The sequence below is a fragment of the Dromaius novaehollandiae genome, chromosome 16, assembly GCF_036370855.1.
Source record: "Dromaius novaehollandiae isolate bDroNov1 chromosome 16, bDroNov1.hap1, whole genome shotgun sequence".
Lineage (NCBI taxonomy): Eukaryota > Metazoa > Chordata > Aves > Casuariiformes > Dromaiidae > Dromaius > Dromaius novaehollandiae.
The window spans coordinates 1,663,182-1,683,479 of NC_088113.1; the positions used below are offsets into that span (position 1 = coordinate 1,663,182).

The window sequence follows — 20,298 nt, forward strand, 5'->3', positions numbered from 1 at the left end:
AGTTGATGAAAAGGTTGTGAGATATATATATATATTAACATCTATTGCTGAAAATCCCTTTTCATTTCCCAATTCAATACACCTGCCCTTTGGTCCAGCCTGGGGATTTTGCTACTGAGCTATTTCCCTCCGTGAATTCTGCTTGTTCTAATGAGAACAGAAGCTGACTAAGATCTGGGAACTGCCTATATGCATTTGCCCCACAGGGCGAGAATATGCTCAGAGCAGACAGTATGCTCGAAAATTTTAAAAGACTTCATTAAGATACACAAGTTTTCCCCTAAACTCAGTTCTGGAAGTGCCTAGTTTTGGTTGTTTCAAACCTATCAGTCTAAAGGACAGCATAACAGAGAATTTCAAACTTGAGTGTTGAAGTTTTGTCAAATAGTTGTGAATTACTATCCTCAACTTTTCAAGCCCTCAGAAACTTTAGATAGCAGTTCTCAGCCATGCTGCACTGTTCGGTTATGTTTAGCTATATAGTATTCTGATATACTTGTAGTTCCATAAGTAGAGTTTCAGGTATCTGAATCCTTATATCTAAAGCATTTTATTTTCAGAATTAGCATGTTCAGTAAAGTAAAAAGACTGTCAATTAAAAATTCTAGTGGATTGACAGCTCAAATACACAAGCCCCTGGTAATAAAACTAAGTTACGGTTTCCACACAGTACCGCTAAAATCTGTGCAACACATCCTTTTAAATGTGCACAAAATAAAAGCAAGTAGATAGGCTTAATTTAAATCATTAGTCATAGAGGATCAAATAAAATCATGTATATTTGACTTCAATATCAAAGTGTCAAATATACCTTTGCTCTACATCGGGTATGGTGCACATGATAATTTATACCATACCACATCAACTCAGAAGAAACATAAAACTAAATGACTGTGCAAGCATGTACTAATCATTAGTGATCTAAAGTCTGTAGGAACTATAGCCTAGTTTTTCCTCAGCTGCAGAAAGCACAGTGCTGTTACCTGAACCTGTAATGTAAAAAGCTTAACCTTTTATCTTTCATATATTTCACCTGTCACTTTAAGATATAATGATCCATATCAAGACATTTTTATACATATAACAACAAGCACTGCTAGACATACTCCAAGTTCAGATCATTGACATAACCATACAAAGGATCCTCAAAATGGACCTTTAATGAACACCAAGATTTCCACTGGTTGGTGCTAAAACTATGCAGCTATTATTACTCAAACACCCAGACACTCTGAATGCCCAAGCTTGGAAAACATTCTTCTGAGGGTGAAAAGAAACAGAACAAAAATAAAACTGTCATGGGGAGACTCTAGACTACATAACTAAGGCAGTTATATTCATGATCTATAAAAGAATGGTGAAATTTAACTCAGCTACTCCCAATGTCATCCAGAAGTATAGTGCACTGTACAGATTGTTAAGATACTTGTAGCACTGGAAAACTAACTGAAGTGACTCTGAGCTCACTGAAGGTCAATCTATCATGGAGTGTGGTCACACTTTCATCCCACCAAGCAGCAGGATACATAATCCTATGTGGACCTTAAAAAACTGCCAGTGCTAGAGAGCTTCTGGTATCTTATTTAACAAAGCTAAATGTAATTCTAAAACAAAAATCTGTGTGAAAATAACTAGTGCCATTTACTCACCAGTGAGGATTTTTTTTTTTTTTTACAAATTCGTTAACCACTGAGAATTCTCAAAGTCTTTCTATTTTGAGATGTAGGAAGAACCTCAAGAATGGAGACCACATTCAACATACACAAAAACTAGAAATATTCTGTACTTTGGAGTGAGACAATCCCTTTTTAGACTAGTTCTAAACTTCTGCTTGCTCAATTTTCCTTCCCAAAAATAAGGTCTACTGCTGCTCTACTCTCTGAACAGTTTCTCACCACAGAGATAGTCAAGTTCAGAGATACAACCACACGTCCTCAAAGCATTCCACAGAATTTACCTGTGATACTGAAAAAAACTGCACCGAGGTAAAGAATTTTCAGAAAAGCTATAAATCTAAGAATAATGCATGTGAAAAGACTCACATTTTTTGAACCATAAACATAAATTCATGTATGAGATTCATCTTAATATCAGGCATATTTCAGTTCTATTTAAGACATACATTTACTAAGCAAATTACTGTGGCATTAAAACATCACTGGTCTCATAGTTGTTAGAGCTCTTAACATAAATCGCCATCCTCACAACAGAGCCAGCAGAACATGCATGCACTTCAGCTGCAGAGAACAACTCAGCTTAAATTACCCAGTGAATATCAGTTAAAGATAATACACGTGAATTGTGCACACCTTTCACCAATTTTGGTATGGCTCAGGGCAGGGACCAAATGAATTCTTACTGGGATTATTCACATCTTAAAACATGCCAGCTTGATTTGCTACTGGAGACCCAACCAAACCCTAGTAACTGTTCTGACACCAAAGTAGGGAAATCCATACAATTTTATAATTGTTCAAATGAAACAGTTTAATCAGAGAGCTTGCGTATAAACACAGTATAGATCTGCAAAGAACGAGTTATCAAACGCAGAGTCAAAAGCTTGACAATATGTTGAACCGATACAATACAGTTTTGCTTAATTTTGGAAAAAGGTTTCTATTCTAGTATGTTAAATAAAATTGTAATTGATTTGTTTTTAAAGACACTTAACATAGTTAAATAAATTCACATTCAAAAGGCATTAGTTAAAGCCTTTATAATGCTAAAAAGGTGTTATGATCTCTCCAGTGAGAGATTTTTCCTAAAACAAAGCTTCATGGGGAGGTGGGGAACATGAAGGGAAAAATCAAAAGATCATTCAGGTATGGAGGCAAACTGAAGCTAGAAAATAGAGCTGATACTAAACTGACTTTTCTGTATTTGAATGTGCAATGGTTACAGTATTTTTGTTTAAGAATCTGCTTGGATCTTAACAGATACCTTTGCAAGACACACTCAGAATTTTCTGTTCTTTTTTTTCCCTCTCAGTAAAAAAAAAAAAAAAAAAAAAAAAAAAAAAAAAAAAAAAAAAAAAAGTCTTACCGTGCATCATTCTTTACCCTGGAGGTATCATTCTGTGTAGGATCTTAAATACCAGAAAGAAAAAGACAATAAAAGTATAAGCAACATTCTGAATGATTTTCAAGTTAAAAAAGTCTTTAATGCTCAGATTTCTTTCAAATAGTGAGGTGCTACACTACACGCTGCTTCTCTATAGTCTCATTTCAAGACTGTGTGTGTTTATGTATATTCATTTTTTAAACCACTGCTGCTTTGAAGTATAAAAGCAGTAATATTTTCTCCTTATGGAAGATATAACAGGACATTATTTAACTGTATGAGTATTCCCAAGCACACACATATTCTCTCCTGTCTATTTAGCAATAACAAGCAGTTTTATCCACTCTTCAAGTGGATCTGGCTTTTCATATTTTCACCTTTGTTTTGATGAGGACAGGGAAAGCAGGTAGGACTCCAACTTCTCTAAAATTCTCTCTCCGGTTGGCTAGCACAAAACTGCAAGGCTCTTGCTTTCCAGGGCTCTCTATCCCTGACCCTCGCCTTGCTCTGTAAATTATTTAGCATAAGGGCACTCAAGCAGGTGCAGCTTGGCTGCTTTCCAAACAGAATTATAGCAGCTCAGCCCAGATCTGCAAACATTTTGCAGTTGCTTATTCAGCTACCTTGCAAATATTTGCCTTCTGTGCCAGCACTCGTAATACTTCAATATGCAGCACTGAACCACTCATTCATGTAGACAGCACAAATACTTCAGTTCCACAGAATTAAACAAATGTTATTAGCAAGGAAGTCTGTTACCAGTTTTGGTGGGAACTACATACAGATCTAAGTCAAAGAGAAGAATGTAGTCATGTAAAGGCTTATGGTAATGTGAAGCTAATGGGTCATACAAGGAAGTGATTTTAATTCCAGAAACTGAAACATCTTAATATAAGATTTAAAAGGCTATTGAGTAAACAATGTAACTGCCTATGAGCACCTTTAGCTTGCCCAACAGGAATGTGCTACGTCTTTGCAAGATTTCATTCCTTCTTCACATGCTCCAGTCTGCTGATCATTTGGAAACCCTCTGCTAAACTTCCACTTGCAAATCAATGTCTTTCTTGTACTGGGAATTCCAAAACTAGACACAGTACTCAATTCCACTACCTGCCTTCTTTCTTTACTAGCACCTTTTTCTCAACTCAGTAGGTGAACTTCAGTAAAGGGAAGAAGCAAAAGCATAGAGGAAAAATAAATATATATTAGGAAACTGTTACTTTCATTACATACTTCTATCAACGTATCTCAACCTTGCTCTACAAGCCCCATACAATCCCAATATTCAGCTTTTCTTTACAAAAAGAAAACCTCATGCCCTCAGATCACATGATTCATCTATTAACATGATTCAAAGGAAGATGAATTAAAAACTTTAAGAAATGCTAATGTGCTAATTCAATATTCCTATGACATTTAGGTGGAATTTGAAAGCAATTTCTTTTGGTCTTTAAAAAGAAAGAGAAACCTAAGAAATGCCTTGCTTGAATAAGCATTACAGTAAGGCTGAAAATCTTCACTGTGGACTGTGAGTCCACCTCATATAAAAGCACAGAAGAGTTCTGGTCTTTATAAACATGAAGTTATAGTAACCAGTGATATCCCATTAGTAAAATACTGCGTTAAAGCTTCCAGAAAAAAGCTTTGCACACCACAGACTGCATTCATTGTACACTTGAATTGAGTATTACTTACTTCTTACACTTGAGGCATCACCATTGGTTAGGAGCTCAGGATCTACCTGCATCCCATCTAGACAGACAGACAAATCTCCTACCACTTCTGCTGGTTCTCTGTCACCAACAAGGTGCAATGTCACAACTACCTGCTCAACTGAAAAAGTACATAAAAAAACAGAAATTATCTTACTACATGACAAAAAAGTACATTTTATTCAAGAAGCAAATCACAGACCACAGCAATAAAGAAAAATATCCCAGAAGCACAGCTCTGCATCCATATTTTTTTTTTTGCATAAAATTAATCATTCCTAGATATGAATAAAAATATATTGTTTCTATGAAAAGAGGAAAACTGAAGCATAAACCTATTGCTACCTAAGGAAAGGATCATTATTACAGCAGAATTTGAGACTCAAGTTTCTGCCCACACTTCTGACGCAAATACAACAGCCATCCTCAAAAACCTGAAGTTTAAAAATGTAATTCTTATTTTTCTTCATTCAGGGCAGATATCAATTCTATCTTCAGATTAAAACATTCCACATTTATCTAATCACCACAAGATTTACAGTTAAAATGAGAAGATTTTGTATCATATCCCTAGACCAAAGATACTTGCAGGATAAATGACTCCATGTCACAGTGAAACACAATCATAAGTACGCACTCTTGATGAAATGGCTTGAACCAAATTCACTGAATTACAGCAGGATATCTGGTGTCATACAGAACAAGGTAGTTACCCAAGGTAATTATCACTCAGATTCAGCAAGAGTGACGCTGTCAGGAGGACAGCTTGCTACAATGCTACTAACATGCTGCAACTATGATGCACACACTTGGAAGGTCAGAAGCAAACACTCCATTGAAGGACAGAAGGCAAGGATGAGAACACAAGGTTGTATGTTGTAGCAACATAAATTCTGTAATGGGGTGCGTAGCATTCTGTATTCCCCTTTCAAGCTTCATAGGATGCACATACTGCCTAAAGGCTAAATAGTTCTGAGATGCATGAAACAATACATTACCTCTATAACACTATCTAGAACAGAAAAAAATAAATTTCACTTATTTCCTGGTCTGAAATCAGAAACATGTCAAAGTTTTTGTTCTTAAGTAATGTAAAAGGAAAGACACCATTTTCAGTTAGGCTTTCACTCTTGCACATACTAGTAAAGTGAAAAACACCACATTTTCAATGACACCATAGCAGACTGTGTAATATTAAATATATATATACACACACACTGCACAAGTGTGAGAAAGCTCTTAAATGCAATCTGTATTAGCAAAAGTCTGTAGCAAAAGGAACTCCTAAGGCCCACTAGAGTCTTTAAAGGTTTGCACACAGTGCTCAAATTTACAGATAATGTCCGACAAATTCTGTTCCAAAGTATTTTTTGTCTTATACTTACGCTTCATACTGTTTGATTTCAAAGTCTCATGAATATCCAGAGCAGCACTTCCCAGAAGAACATCAGATTTTAGTGTCTGATGGCTCCAGACTCGAAAGTTTAATTTACTTACAGGAGTGACAATTCTGAGAGGAGGGGAAAAAAAAAAAAAAAAAGAAAGAAAAGAAAAGGGGAAAAAAAGAGTTGAACACTGTGTAATGGTATTTGTTGAATACCATGTGTACTGAACAATACTCAAAAATATTTTAAAATAAAGAAATAATGGTGGTAACACTAAGCCCTTGCTAATTATGACATCTTAAAATGCAGTCATCTTCTTGTTATCATATAGGAAAGATACATTAAAGTCAAAATTGTTTTGAGATTGTTAAAAGTTTGAGTATTTTTAAGGAAGTATCTATAGAAAAATTACCAACTCGCAATTAATATCTAAGTGTATCCCAGATTAGAAAAAAAGACTTATTCTTGCAGTTTCACATTTCGTAAGTGTTCAGAGCATTTGCACCCTGATGTTAGAATTGTTCACATAGAGAGGTAAGACAACTAATTTGCTTGCTGAGCAGGTTATCTGAAAATTCAGGACTTTCCATAAAAAGGGACATACACAAAACTATTTTTCATATTTTCAAAGGTGATTGTTCTCCTAATAAGCTGCCACATACCTAAATCATGCTGCGACAAAGAATCAGGAATATATATAAAATTATTTAACACTTTACTAGTATACTTCTGGTTGCAAAATGCATTTCCTGAGACTGAAAGATTACACCTTCCAGGACTAAATGATTCAAAGAACTTTCCTCGTCATATGCAGGAGCAGGAGGTATTACCTTGATGGTACCCCAATTTGATTATGTTCTTAGAGAACAGGTTTCAGGCCTGTTTCAGTTTCTCTCCATTCCAAATCAAATAATTCAAATAAGAGTTCACTGTTCATTTCTTTCACTTTCTCTTTAATTTTAAAGGAGACTTGTTTCATTGATATAAAAATGTGTTCCCTTAAGTTTTGAGAAGCATGACTACAGAGAAACAAATTTATGTCAATATTAGTTGCTGACATTGTATGAACCTATTTCTGTTTTTCCAAAAATATCCCTAACATCAACATCAGGGTTATTTTTAATATCTATATTCCTTTCCTATAAAGAACATTCTAACATTTTAAAGTACTTTACTTGCTAGAGGCTGGTGTACAAACAGCTGCTTGTTTTCTCAGTAGAGCATTTCACTCAAACATGGTTGAGAAGTCTAGATTACCATGCTCATAGATTTCTGTGTTTGTTTTTTTAACATTCAACCCCTGCAGGATATGCAGCTCCATCTAACAGACTGCCTTTTAAAAGAGGAAGCTATAGTCCATATCACTTGCAGAAGCAGTTATATTTTTTGTTACTATTCCAAGTGTAAGCAAGATGTGTTTTATGAAACATTTTGACACTTACTCCACTAAGTTCTACATAGCATTTGTGGAATCTTCAATGAAACTGAAATGCATTCAGTGCCTCTTTTCAGCATACAATGAACAAGAGCAAAAACTGTCCATGTATGACTATGTGGACTTGGGTAGCATAAGCCACAAACATTAAAAAAAAAAAAAAAAAAAAAAAAAGTAGGTTATAGAAGCTAAAAAAAATCTGCTCTTGGAATCTTAGCACAGTGATGTGCATGAAACACAAAAGGAACATTTTTTCTTAATATATTTCTTCACAGTGGAAAATATAAATAAGGTGAGTTCTAACAACTAACTTCACAATGGCCAGAGTTACAAGAAATGCACAGGCACAGAGGTTTTCCATCAGACACAAATGTTCAAGGTGCCCCAAGACTAATAATCTGTGGCTTAAGTGTAAACAAATGTACCAGCAGAAGAGTGGTGTTTATTGCAATGTTTCATGTCACACATTCTTGTGGAAAAAATGCCATTGAGAGTACAGTTTTTTGTTTTTTTAATATCTGTGCTTTATACTTGCTATCATCTCACCACAAACACTGGGTCAAACAAACATCAGTAACTGTGTTCCTCTTGAAACTAATGTTGTTTTCGTATTTTGTGAGCACGAACTCATCAGGAATTTTGTACTTGTAACCGAAGTTGGAAGTGTGCAAGATGGCGCTAACAGTGCTATGACATACTATACAATCGACACTGCTATGCAAACTATGCTATGTTTTCCAGCCATGGTATTTTTACAATGCTGTAATCTTAAATATGGCAACAAAAACATACATGGGACACTGTCAATTTTATTATCAAATTACCTTACTCTCCTTACTACTCATGCAATTAAAGCTGCTTTTATATGCCACGTACGTTAATACACTATGCATTCCCTCTTCAGCACTGTGCCTTTCTATTGGAAAATTATGCAATTGTTTTATAGATACATATACTCCAGACTGTGGTATCACATTTGCTCCAGAAATTACACAGATATCTTCATATCATGTAAAGCAGAACACATTGCTTAAAAGAAAAAAGAAAGAAAAAAAAACAAGAAACCCAACCTTTAAGTCTAATTTCAATTACATAGCATTAATTTAGCTCAAATAATCCAACCAGAAAGCAAAACCATCAAACCTACACTGTAAGATGCTGTTTCCACTTCGGACTATTTGTATTGTTGCATTTTTCTGTCTTCTTTGACTGTCCATCTACTGAGACTTCCACATAAGGGCTAGGTCCAAACCATTTATTTTTTTCTTTTAGTTTTGCTGAAATAACTGTTAAGAAAGAGAAAAATAACAATAGACTTGATGAGACTTCAACTACAAATGGTGTTTTTCAGTTGGGTGCTTCAGGATCCAAGTGTGAGGTCACTGATGCTTGACAACAATGCTTAAGAGAACAAATACAGTAAATGCACGAAAGACTTACTCTTGCATTCCAGACCATTTATACAATGCAATTGCTCATATGAAAGCCTAAAACTTGCAGCAATACTTTTTCTAGAGGATCAGATGCTCTAATTGATAATCATCAGTATAAGATCCACAAACACACCTATGTGTTGAACGACAAAAATATCCTCTACAACTTCCACCAGTCAAGAAAACTCCTGTAGTTTATTACACTCACTTGTCAAGAAGCCCAAAACATGATCTCTCTCTCTCATTAAAGAGTCATGGGCAGCTCCTGTCACTTCTGGCAAAACTAACTAAATAAATAAAAGTAAGGAAATGCATTTTGTGTTAAGTTTTCTGCAGCAAAGCAAACTTCCAGAAAAACTAGCCAAAGGTATACTCTGAGTTTCAATAACTACCTACTTTTCTAGACAAAACCAAACCTGGACAGGACTTAGAACTCTTTAGAGCTTTACTCATGCTAATGAATATATTCTTGATATTAATGTCTGGACAGCAACCACCCATCATCCTTCTCCTGTTTTTTGGTTTTTTTTTGTTTGTTTGTTTTTAATTCAACGTCATTGACTGAGATGCTATTTTGTCAAACGTTGTGATGCTGCTGCCTCCATTTAGCCAAAGAAATGTATGGGTGCACCTGTCCACCCTCAATGTCTATTTGATTCACAGATAAGGAATGTTCTTGGATTCCTCAACAACATTAAGCTCACAAAACAGTACTTAAAACCAATATATGACCATTTCTAGTTGGCTAGTGAACTCCATTCTGTTCTGACAAATGACAGCCTGGTCTCCTCTATTTTCATCATCCATCTCAGCTGCACTATAGGCTTAAGAAAAAAGGCAGACTAATTCAAGCCCATATGGCTAATCTACCTAGATTCCCATTATAGCCTACACTCCTTCAGAGATTTAGAGAAGTAGCTTAGTATAAACTGCTCTGAACTGCTCCCAGGGGAACTTCTTTCTCTTTATATTACAAAGATCCTATGGAAATTTTCTTCAGTTAGCTACCATTAGTCTTCATGAATAACTCCCCTTCCATCACCAGTATTCAAATATTACAGCATCTCATGCTTCAACACCATTAGCTATCCTAAGACATCAAGACCTGGTTTGATACAGTACAACTCTGCAGTGTCGTATATATTTTCAAGGTTCTTATCTGCTCACTTAAATCTATAATGGAGACAGCAGAACTAAAAGAGGAGGAAGAGGTGTTTATAGAACTTTCTACAGAAAAAGGTAAAGCCCGCCTGCACAGGAAATAGCTTTCTTGCAGACTGTGGCTGAAGTTCTAAAGAAATTAAGACTCAAACATCTCAAGAGTCTCCATTCTAAACAGGAGACATCTCTTCAGCTTCATTTTCTCTATATGAGTTGCAGGCCTTTTAACAGGACAAACCTTAGACAGGAATCACCATTTTCATTTTTAGCTCTGCTCTACGTGGCTATGGGGAGGACATACCTCCTTGCAAAGTTCATCAATCTTTCTCTCCAACACCTATCTGTGGACACAAGATTTCTCTTAAAGTCTCATGGCCCACTGAGACAAAAAAAACTTGATCTCATTGTGGCAGCAAGAGGCAGTATATAATTTTTTTAGTTTCACTCTTCCTATTTTAAAGATCCCACCTATTTTTGATTATTCTTTTTATCCCCACGATATAAAGTTTGTGAAACTTCTACATATACCCACATATCCTCCACATTAAGGGTGCAAAATTTACACTTGCTGCTTCTAAACAAAGAACTGCATACATCCACAGTCCTCCCATTCCCATCTTCAGGATTCAGACTTGATACTTCAGTAATATTTGCCAGGTAGAGAACAAGTGAGAAAACTTCATGAAAACTGAACGGCTACTCTCTTGGTGGGGCGCGACAAGAAGTATGCCATGTGAATCCATTCCCATGCAATCTGCAGGTGCTCACTTACAGTAATATTCTCACTAACACTTTGATTAAAGCTCCTTTACAACGCTGGCCACAAAAACGTGCTGACAAATGAGAATCAAGAAGTCAAAATTGATAACCATCAGTGCAGATTCACTCAGCTTGATTATTAAATGAAAGTGTTAGATTCAATGTTATGTAAGGTGTTAGTAACAGAAAGCAGTATTAAAGAGAATTGTTCTGTACATTTGACTTAACATTCAAAAATAATTTATTTCTTCCTTCCTCACAGGAAAACCTATCATTTCAAAAAGGCGCTTCAAATAAAACCCTGAATAAAATAGCAATGCTTCTGCTAAGTCATGATGACGTAACACCATCAATTTTAGTTTGCAACTTCTTTCGAGTTTTGTACTACTCAAAACTTCCTGAAACACAACATATTAGTAACTTCTACTGAATTATGCAAAAAACCTTCTTATTTTTTTACATTTTTTAACCAGAAAAGGATACATTGTTTCAAAAGACTTACCGGTGATTTGAAGCTGCGATTTCATGGAAAATCCACTGGCTGATCCTGATCTGGACCCACTGCCAGCCATAATATGGGCTGGATCTTGAATCTGGATGAAGAGGAAATGTAAAAATTTAAAACCTCAGAAAACCTAAAAACCAAGTTATCTGCCTTTTGATGTGCAGATACATTACACTGGAAGCAAAATCACCACACTTGTTTTCTTTCTAATTGCTTTCCATTTTCTCAACGTATGAAATATGGTCCACAAAGGGCCTTGTCTCTACCATTACATCAACTGCAAAAATTTATGTCCTAGGCAAAAAAAGGTCTTTTGATTTTGTCCTCTTAATTTACCAATTAAGTGAGTGTAAATGATGTTCTAATCTTTGCAAAATTTACTGTATCTCTTATGTCTGAAAATCTCTGCCCTTTTTGATGTCATAAATCCTGGATAAGAAGTTTACATACTGAAGACAAGTCCTACTTGGTTTTAAAACAAAACAAAACCCACCGGGAGAGGAATAAAAGATTAAAAAGGAACCATTCCTCCTTTCTCCCAAATGAGATTAATCCTAGAACTGACAAATTAAAAAGTAAATTTCAAATTCAGAAAAGCCTGCTTCTACGTGTCTTTGCTTCCACTTGGTGAGATGAAGTCTACAAATGTGGTCCGAAACTCTACAAAGTGCTTCCCTAAAGAGGAAACACATCACTTCTGAAAGTGTATGCGACGAACTTCATTTACAGCCCAACCTTCCCCCTCTACCACACCCCCAAGCCAGACCAGCCTGAGTGTCCCACCACCCTCTGCAAAACACACTGAAGTGAACAGATTCCTACTGCACTTTGAATTTAATTCACTATCTGGTTGCAGGGGAGGAAGGGGGAGAACAAGGACAAGATGTGTCATATAACTTTGATATTAACAGACAGACATGAAATGGTGTAGTATTTAATTTAAAATAAAGGTTATGTTGGAAATATTCAGATATCCTCATCCCCTATTTGTTTTTAAATTGTATCCTCAACTTAACCTTCCTTAGCAGCTCAATATATGGTAAATCTATGTATTTGTAATACTATATATTATAATATTATTATATGATTTATCATATAATATGGTATTATAATATCTATATTAATAAATCCACAGCGGGATTTACCCACAGGAGTCTTTAATAGCCTGTTCATTCTCCGAATTACCCACTGAAGATCACTTCCCTCGCAGATTTCATGCTTCAGTCCCTCCCATGCCATGTCCCTTGTGCCACCTCTTCAGAGTCTCCTGCGTTCATAACCTACTGCAACACTGTTCACCCACCTACATGTCCGACTTACCCTTCTCTGAGCTCCCAACGGCTGAGAGGCAGCGCATGCTGCTAAGCTATTCTGAGGACACTCTAGCCAAGCAGCTGGCTATTTCTAGCGTGCAAAGCTCCTGACCCACTGCTGCACATCTTTGGTGTGCCACTAAATCCGAATCCTTAAGCAGACCAGGTTTTGCATACCAGGTCCCAGGTCATTTGCTGCGCACAAGTATTATTTCCAACAAAGAAAGCAACATGTTAACTTAAGCCGCTGATGTTTGTATCTTGAATACAAAAGGCTATACATACAAATTTCCCAACTGATAACAGCACAAACAAACTAAATAACAAGCGAACAAGCTACCATCTGCATGCCATGCAAAATAGGATTTGGAAAAGGAAAATAGATTTGAATATCACAAATTCCATTTTAGAAGCTGCAGTTTAAAGTAAAAGTCTACATTCTGTGAAAATGTGAAATTGGTAACTCCATGCACGTTTCAAAAGTGATAAAATAGGAAGTCTTTGCATGTTACAGCTTGCAGATACCAGTATTAACTACTGGAAAACATGACACTACCAAAAAAAGCATACTAACAACTTGCTGCAATAGCTTATAGTGCTATTGATGGAATTAAGTGCTTTTAATTGCTAGATTCCAGATGTGAATCACACAAATCTAAATCTTGCTAGAGTGTGAAAGCTTTTAATATAAGCATTTCAAAAGCAATCTAAAATTTAACAGACTTTAGAAGACAATTCTTAAGTTTGATCTTTTAATTAGTTCTACCTACCAAACTTAAGTAGGTATTCCTTATGCTTTAAGAAAGCAGCTGAATAAAGAGTCTAGACCAACACAGACATATAAGACAGCCTAAAGCAGTTTGCATTAAATAAGAGCTGCTGTTTTCCACCTGGAAAAATAACATTGCACATAATACAAATGCAATTACTGAAGGTGATAATTGCATTTGAAGTCATAAGGTAAGCACATACAGCATACACTCATTCAGAAATATGCTAAACCTAATTTTCATTTATAAGCCTGAAAAATACACTCATTAAATAATCTTAGTGATATTTGATCTCATTTTCATTGAAAATATGCAGGAAAATAAATTCTAGTAGCTTTATTACAACAAACATGACTGTCCTGCAAACACACAAATTAATTTATCACCACACTGATCTGTCCAAGTATTTACATGAGACCTGCAGCTTTTACTAATAATCAGCTTTAGTCAAATTTCAAGCAACTAGCCTCCCAATGCTCCTGAAAATAAGAAACCACAATGTTATACATTTTTCAGTTCTCTCAGGGGAAGTAAAGTTTCCAATCATTTTTTGAACAATAAAACCGAAGACTTTTGTTTCACCGCGCGTTTGCCAAAACTCAGAGGCTCTTCACTTAATGCAAGTTTCATTAGTTAACCGGAGGAAGCTCCATAGGAAGAAGCAGCAAGCAAGCTTCCGTCCTAGATCTTTTTGTCCCAATTAACCATGCCCCGCACATCAATAACTTTATTCTCTTTCCATGTTTCCTAAAACCTGACCCCCACGCCTCCTCTATTCCCCCTTAACTACCAGTCGAAAAAGTGAGCAAGCGCCATAACCAGTCCCAAGCCACATGCATGCGCTGCCAGGCATCCAACAAGGAATCACCACCGAACTCACATGGCAGCTTTCCCCTCAGCTAGGCACCACTTTAGGTCTCTTTCCTGCCATACATATATACACTCTCTCCAGATTTTTCATAACTCGCATATATAACTCCTATTTAATCATCTTTGATATCTCCCTCCCCATCCATTTTAGTGAGGATGGATCAAAAAGTAATGAAGTTTGTGGGGTGACGGGGGCGGAAAGGGAGGGAGAGAGCATAACCGGACAGGCTGACAGTGTAACTGCGTAAACCTCATTTCCTTAGGAAACAAAGCTAAAAATACTTTAGTTATTTAAATAAGAATCCATGATGATTAAATGAGCAACATTTTGAAGGAGCCCAGAGAGACAGCAAAAAACAATAACCCTATAAATCACACACATCCAGCTGATTTCTATTTTTATACTTAATTTTTAGCACTTAACTCCTCTTGCATATATTAGCAACTCATATTGAATACATTTACATATTAAAAAACATTTCCCATTTAGTTTTGATGTAAAGTAGCTATCCTACTACTACGGTCTTTTGCACCACTGACCTTACCTGATAGAAAAAATACCGAAGTTAGTTTCTTAATGTTATATGAGTCTTCTACATGTTCCAAAACTTTTATTTGTTTTATTCCTGTTACAACATCGACTAGCTAAAAGCAAGTTTTATAGAAGTCTCACTTGTTTCCCCCAACATAGAAGCATCCACACATTCCACACTGTGCAGGAAAAAAGACCTGCACCCGTGAGTCAAACAGCAAGATTTTACAAGCTGCTCTGGCTGGATTGATCCCTGCAGTACTGAAAAATGTATTTAAGTTTGATGCAGCACAGAGAAGGCTTCAAGCATGGTGAAAAGCACTGATATTAAGAAACAGAAGAAATGTTTATCACACTGAATAAATTTGATACAAAAACAGCATTCATTTAAACGATTGTGCACTTTTGAAAAAAGTATCTAAAATTACATAGGAAATTCCCAAAACGATCTCAAAGATTAAGAATAACCAGATTTCTTTCTGTGATTCCAAAATTTGCAACTCAGTCTGAAATGATTTACCCTTCTTTTCATTCTCATCAATAGCAACAAGGATTTAGCCATTCCTGGGCAGCCACAGGCTTGAGTTTATCTACAGCTGACTGGAATTAAAATGGCCTATACAAAAGTTGTATGAGAAAAGCCAAAGTTCATTTTTGAAGCACACGCAACATTTCCCCTTAGCGTACTTCATCGTAACTAGACTGGGACCAAGAGTTTTCACGCAAGCCTTTGTATCAGTTCGGTTAAATTAATTTTACCTGCAACTTTAAAAACTCAAACTGGGCATACAAAAAGATATCATACTACATCACAATACAAGACTAATGTTTTCAGTCAGCAGAAATAATCATTCAAATGCTCACAGGAATGACTTCAGCAGCTGCACATATCCTCCCAGCTGGATTTGTTTTTGTAACATGCTCGCAGACAAACTTCTACTATGCTATTTTGTTGTTGAGTGCTCGAGGAAACAGAGTTTAGTTTACATTTTCAGTGAGAATATAAGCTAAGCTTTGTATGTGTGTGTTTATGTAAGAAACAAAAATTAAATCTGTCTAGTAAGAAATCAGTAAAAAACTACAGTATTAGCCATTTTTAAAAGTAAAATTGCATATCAGTTCAGCTCAAACATGTTTACAAACAGAACCACAAAATAAGACAACATATTATTGAATAATTAGAAAAAAATCCATTTATTAAAATGGATTTTTAATTAAAATATTGGCAATATTTAGGATTCTATCAAAAGCAAATTTTATCATTCCAGACAAACAGTTATGTGAGCAACCATGCCATCGTGCATGAAATTACGAACACTGACAAGTGTTTTAACTGTACTACATTTCCAAACCTCTTGCCAGTTGAAAGGAATGTAACAATTGCCTTGAAGCGATATTATAAACAATGATTTTATGAACAAACGTATCATTCAAGAAATCATTACAAACAAGGTGTATCAGCTTTATAAATGCATTGCAATGCAACAAGTACTTCCATGAGTTGAAGCTAATGAAGGCCCTATTACCTAAAAATTGTTGATTCTAGACAACTGAGAATGGCTATTCAAGTTCTTTTTCTGCAGTAGAACAAAATATAAACATATCTTCATAAATGATAGTACTAAAAAAAAAAACTATAGTGAGCTAATACTGTCATTTTTCCCCTATTTGGGGTAGAAAAAAGAGGCAGGAGAAAAGACACTCAGAGCATGATCATATAAGCTTAATTTTCTTAGGAAGCAAACGAGACTACGGAAATTGTTTGGCATACAAAAAGATAAAATAATACAGCATAATATGAGACTAATGTTTTCAATCAGCAGACATAATCATTCAAATGCTTACAGGAATTACTTCAGTGACTGCATATATCCTCCCAGTTGGATTTGTTTTTGTAACACGCTACAATAACGTGTAGATTATTAGATAAATTACACTGCATTGGTCGCCGTTCATATGGTCCCAGCAGAAAGTTGCACTGAACTATGCAGCAATGCTTGTTGATTTTAAATCATCTGACTACCTTCAATTTTAAGCAAACACTGTTTTCAAAGAGCTGAAAGGCAGCTTTCATGATTTTTCCTTTGCGTTTGTGCATGCAAAACGAGTCAGGAATTGTTACCATTTTAAGATGGGTGGCAAAGAGAGAGAGCGGGAGTAGATGCATCAGCCAACATTAGCTTCAGAAGTTTACCTTTCACCTTTGGAAAAGCAGACTTACTGAAATAAGTATGGTAGCCTATGAGGCCTAGGGAAGAACACAGTAAGGGGTTGACATGCAGAATATACTCCAAGGGATCACAGAACCGGAGCTTCTTCCTGGTCCTGACAAAAAGTGAAGCAATGCCAGCTACTAGTTGATCCCATCCATCCTTCAAGTGACCATTGTATGTCACCATTGTATGTCACCACTCAACAGGGCCATTAAGTTGTGATGAAGTCGGTTCACACATAGTACTTCACATCTCTATTAAATCAAACCCAATGCTAAGATTCAAGGGAGATCTCCTTAGGTTTTATCAGGTTGATAACTACTTGATGCTTTGGCTGTTCAATGCAAAACATGTCTCATCTCTACTTTTGGAGAGAGCAGTACGAAAGCAGATACTCAGAATTCATTAAACTCACGGTACGAAGAAAATGGTGGGGGAAATAAAAAAAGGCAATAGACATGCTGTGGACAGCTGCACTCAAATACAAGTAGCTACAGTATTTTTTTGCATGCTTAATACAACATCCTAACAAGATGACAACTACAGTTATGTTATGCAGTTAGAGAAACTGCACATGCCACTGCTGGTGCACAGGCAGGTCCAAACAACCCAAGGCTTAAAATAACTCTGCCTTACAGTAATGAAGTTGGTCCACAAATCCTTCTGGAAGTCAGAGCTCTTTCACTCCCACCTCTAACCTTAGTTCATTATTAGAAAGCCTCCCCTAAGGCATGAACTGATGCTGTTAGGCCACATTACATCATCACCAGTGGCATTTTAATCCAAGACAGCAAACTTCAATACCCAACTTTGTGCGGGAGCCGGGGAGGAAGAAATTCTGGAGGAACACACCCAGATACTACCGACACTTCCAGAAACAAGGTGGCAGGAAGGGAGAGTCCTCTCACTTATTTTTCTTTTAGCAAATCATGAGAAGATGTGGGGAGAAGAGAAGCTTTAAGCCCTTCTTCATCAAAATAAAGGTAAGAAAAGGGAAGGAGCTTCTTACCACAAAAAAATCAAGGGGTATAAACAGAAGAAAAATGCTATCTAAGGCTTTAAAGATCTGCAGGCAGTGTCATACCAGTTTAACTTGTGATTTCATTCAATAACAGGATTATCTGGTAAAGAACTGACTTATCTAAGAAGGTAATTTTATGTCAGATATATTCATTTCAATGAACAGAAGACATAACTACGTCAGAATGAAATTTTGTGGTTGCATATTACTAAGGCATAGCTTTGAAAATATGCTGCATATGCTCTTTATAATATAAAAAATACTGAAATAATTGCACATGCTTGGCCCCTGTAACACTTTTATAGTGTTTGTTTAGTAATCAGTTTTAAGAACACAGACTGAACTGCTCTTTCCCTCAAAGTTTCAGGATAGTTGAGCCTTCTTTATACAAGTACTGTTATCATTATGTAGTCTTTAGAAGTGTAGCGACCCAGAGAGCGTATTTACTACTTACGATTTTACTAATGAACCAGTAAAATATTTGCAATAATGAAAAAATATTACTTTAATTATGCTGAGCAATTTTAACAATAGTCTTGAAAACCTCACTGCACAGATAGGAAAACAGACGTTTGGAATAAGTGTAAACCATACAAAATTTCGTTTAAATATCTACATATCAGATGTAACATATCTATGTCCCTTTTACAGCACATTGATCTTTAATCAACAGGTATGTAAGGGCATTGCATGCAGTTGAGATTAGACATATATTTCAGAGAAAGTTCAAAGTCACTTGCTCATGCTTATATTGTACTTTATGTGTAACAACTTAAACACAAACACTGTCCTCCACCCAAACACTGTAAGCTCTCCTTGACTGCAGGCTTGCATGATAACAAAGTTTCTTTCTATTAAAGGTTGAATATAATTCTCTAGTAAGCCTGAGTAGACACAGTTAGCTTGGTAACTTTCTTGTTTAAAAAAAATTGATAGTAAATCCCCACCTATTTTAAGTGTTCAAGTTTCATCCTTTAAAAAATGGTTTTGCACACTCTTTCTATTGTTTTACATTTTTATTGGCTTTTCCTTAGAATAAGCTTTAAGAAACACAGTCAGTTTTGCCCAAACAAGAAGAAATACAAAAGTTAAATAAGTGTGAGAATCAACAAGGAAAGAAAGAGCAGACACAGATTATAAGAATATTGAGTAGAGGTTGGAAAGGGAAGCAATTATGAGCTTTGCTCCAGGGGATATTTGCATAAGGAATGGAAATGAAAAGGGTTTTAGCAGCAGAATGCAGCTTAGCTTCCTTAGCCATTATTGCATGTGAGCAGCACTTACACCGATGCACTGAAAATAGTATCTGCCATAATACAGCTGCTGAAATCTAAAATCCAGATGCTTAAATTGTGTTTTGACCAGATGTGAAATACAGTGCATACTGAGTCCAAAAAAAGACTCTAGGTTCAATTACTGACTTAGTAGCTCAAGTTTCATAATTCCTCAAAATAACTTTTGCACCTAGAATGTCTTCAAGACAAAAGTAACACTATAACTATATTACAGCTATTCAGAGCAAATGTGTAACTCTCATTACGCAAGAGTAATATGTAATATCAGCAGTTATGCATCATGTTCACATACAACTCAAGAATTTTTTAAAAAGCACACTTCAAACTTTTTCAATTCTTTGAACTATAGGCACAGAAGCAACATCACAAAATAGATTTACACTTCAGTGCAAATGCTATTGTTGCATAGGCAAGCATTGCCATGCCAACTTGTTTTTAGCTAGCGAAGCTAACGAGCGAGGAAACCATAAAAGGGGTTTCCTTGAGTGCTGTGTGAGCCTGACAGAAGCAAGGTACAGAAGTGTGTGCTAGCTATGCAAGTAAGTTCATGACGTCGTATCTCCACTGCTATCAATAACTGTACAAGCTAGATTAGAGCCAGCACTGATATGCTAGCTAACACAAAAGCCACACCGCTGTTTTGCTGTATATATATTTATTTTAACTATTTACAGAGCTAATATACAGGCTGCTGTTCTGATAAACATTAGTGAGGTGCAGATTCAAAGGCAACACTGAACATCCGTCTTCCATAACATCCTCATAAACAAGCTGAGGAAGTACAGGCTAGATGAGCAGTGAGGTAGATTGAAAACCAGCTGAATGGCAGAGCTC

The 20,298-nt window shown here is 36.0% G+C and overlaps 1 protein-coding gene across 1 annotated transcript in view; it reads right to left on the reverse strand.

Moving 5' to 3' along the window:
- ITCH (itchy E3 ubiquitin protein ligase) overlaps positions 1–20,298 on the reverse strand; it is a 66,510-nt gene that overhangs the window by 27,126 nt on the left and 19,086 nt on the right. Inside the window, exons 2-6 of the mRNA XM_064521268.1 lie at positions 11,448–11,538; positions 8,740–8,878; positions 6,158–6,282; positions 4,756–4,893; positions 3,043–3,085 (exon numbers count right to left, since the gene is read on the reverse strand). Of these exons, the coding sequence (XP_064377338.1) occupies positions 3,043–3,085; positions 4,756–4,893; positions 6,158–6,282; positions 8,740–8,878; positions 11,448–11,517 (515 nt within the window). The 5' untranslated portion in view covers positions 11,518–11,538. The remainder of the gene's footprint in view (positions 1–3,042; positions 3,086–4,755; positions 4,894–6,157; positions 6,283–8,739; positions 8,879–11,447; positions 11,539–20,298) is intronic.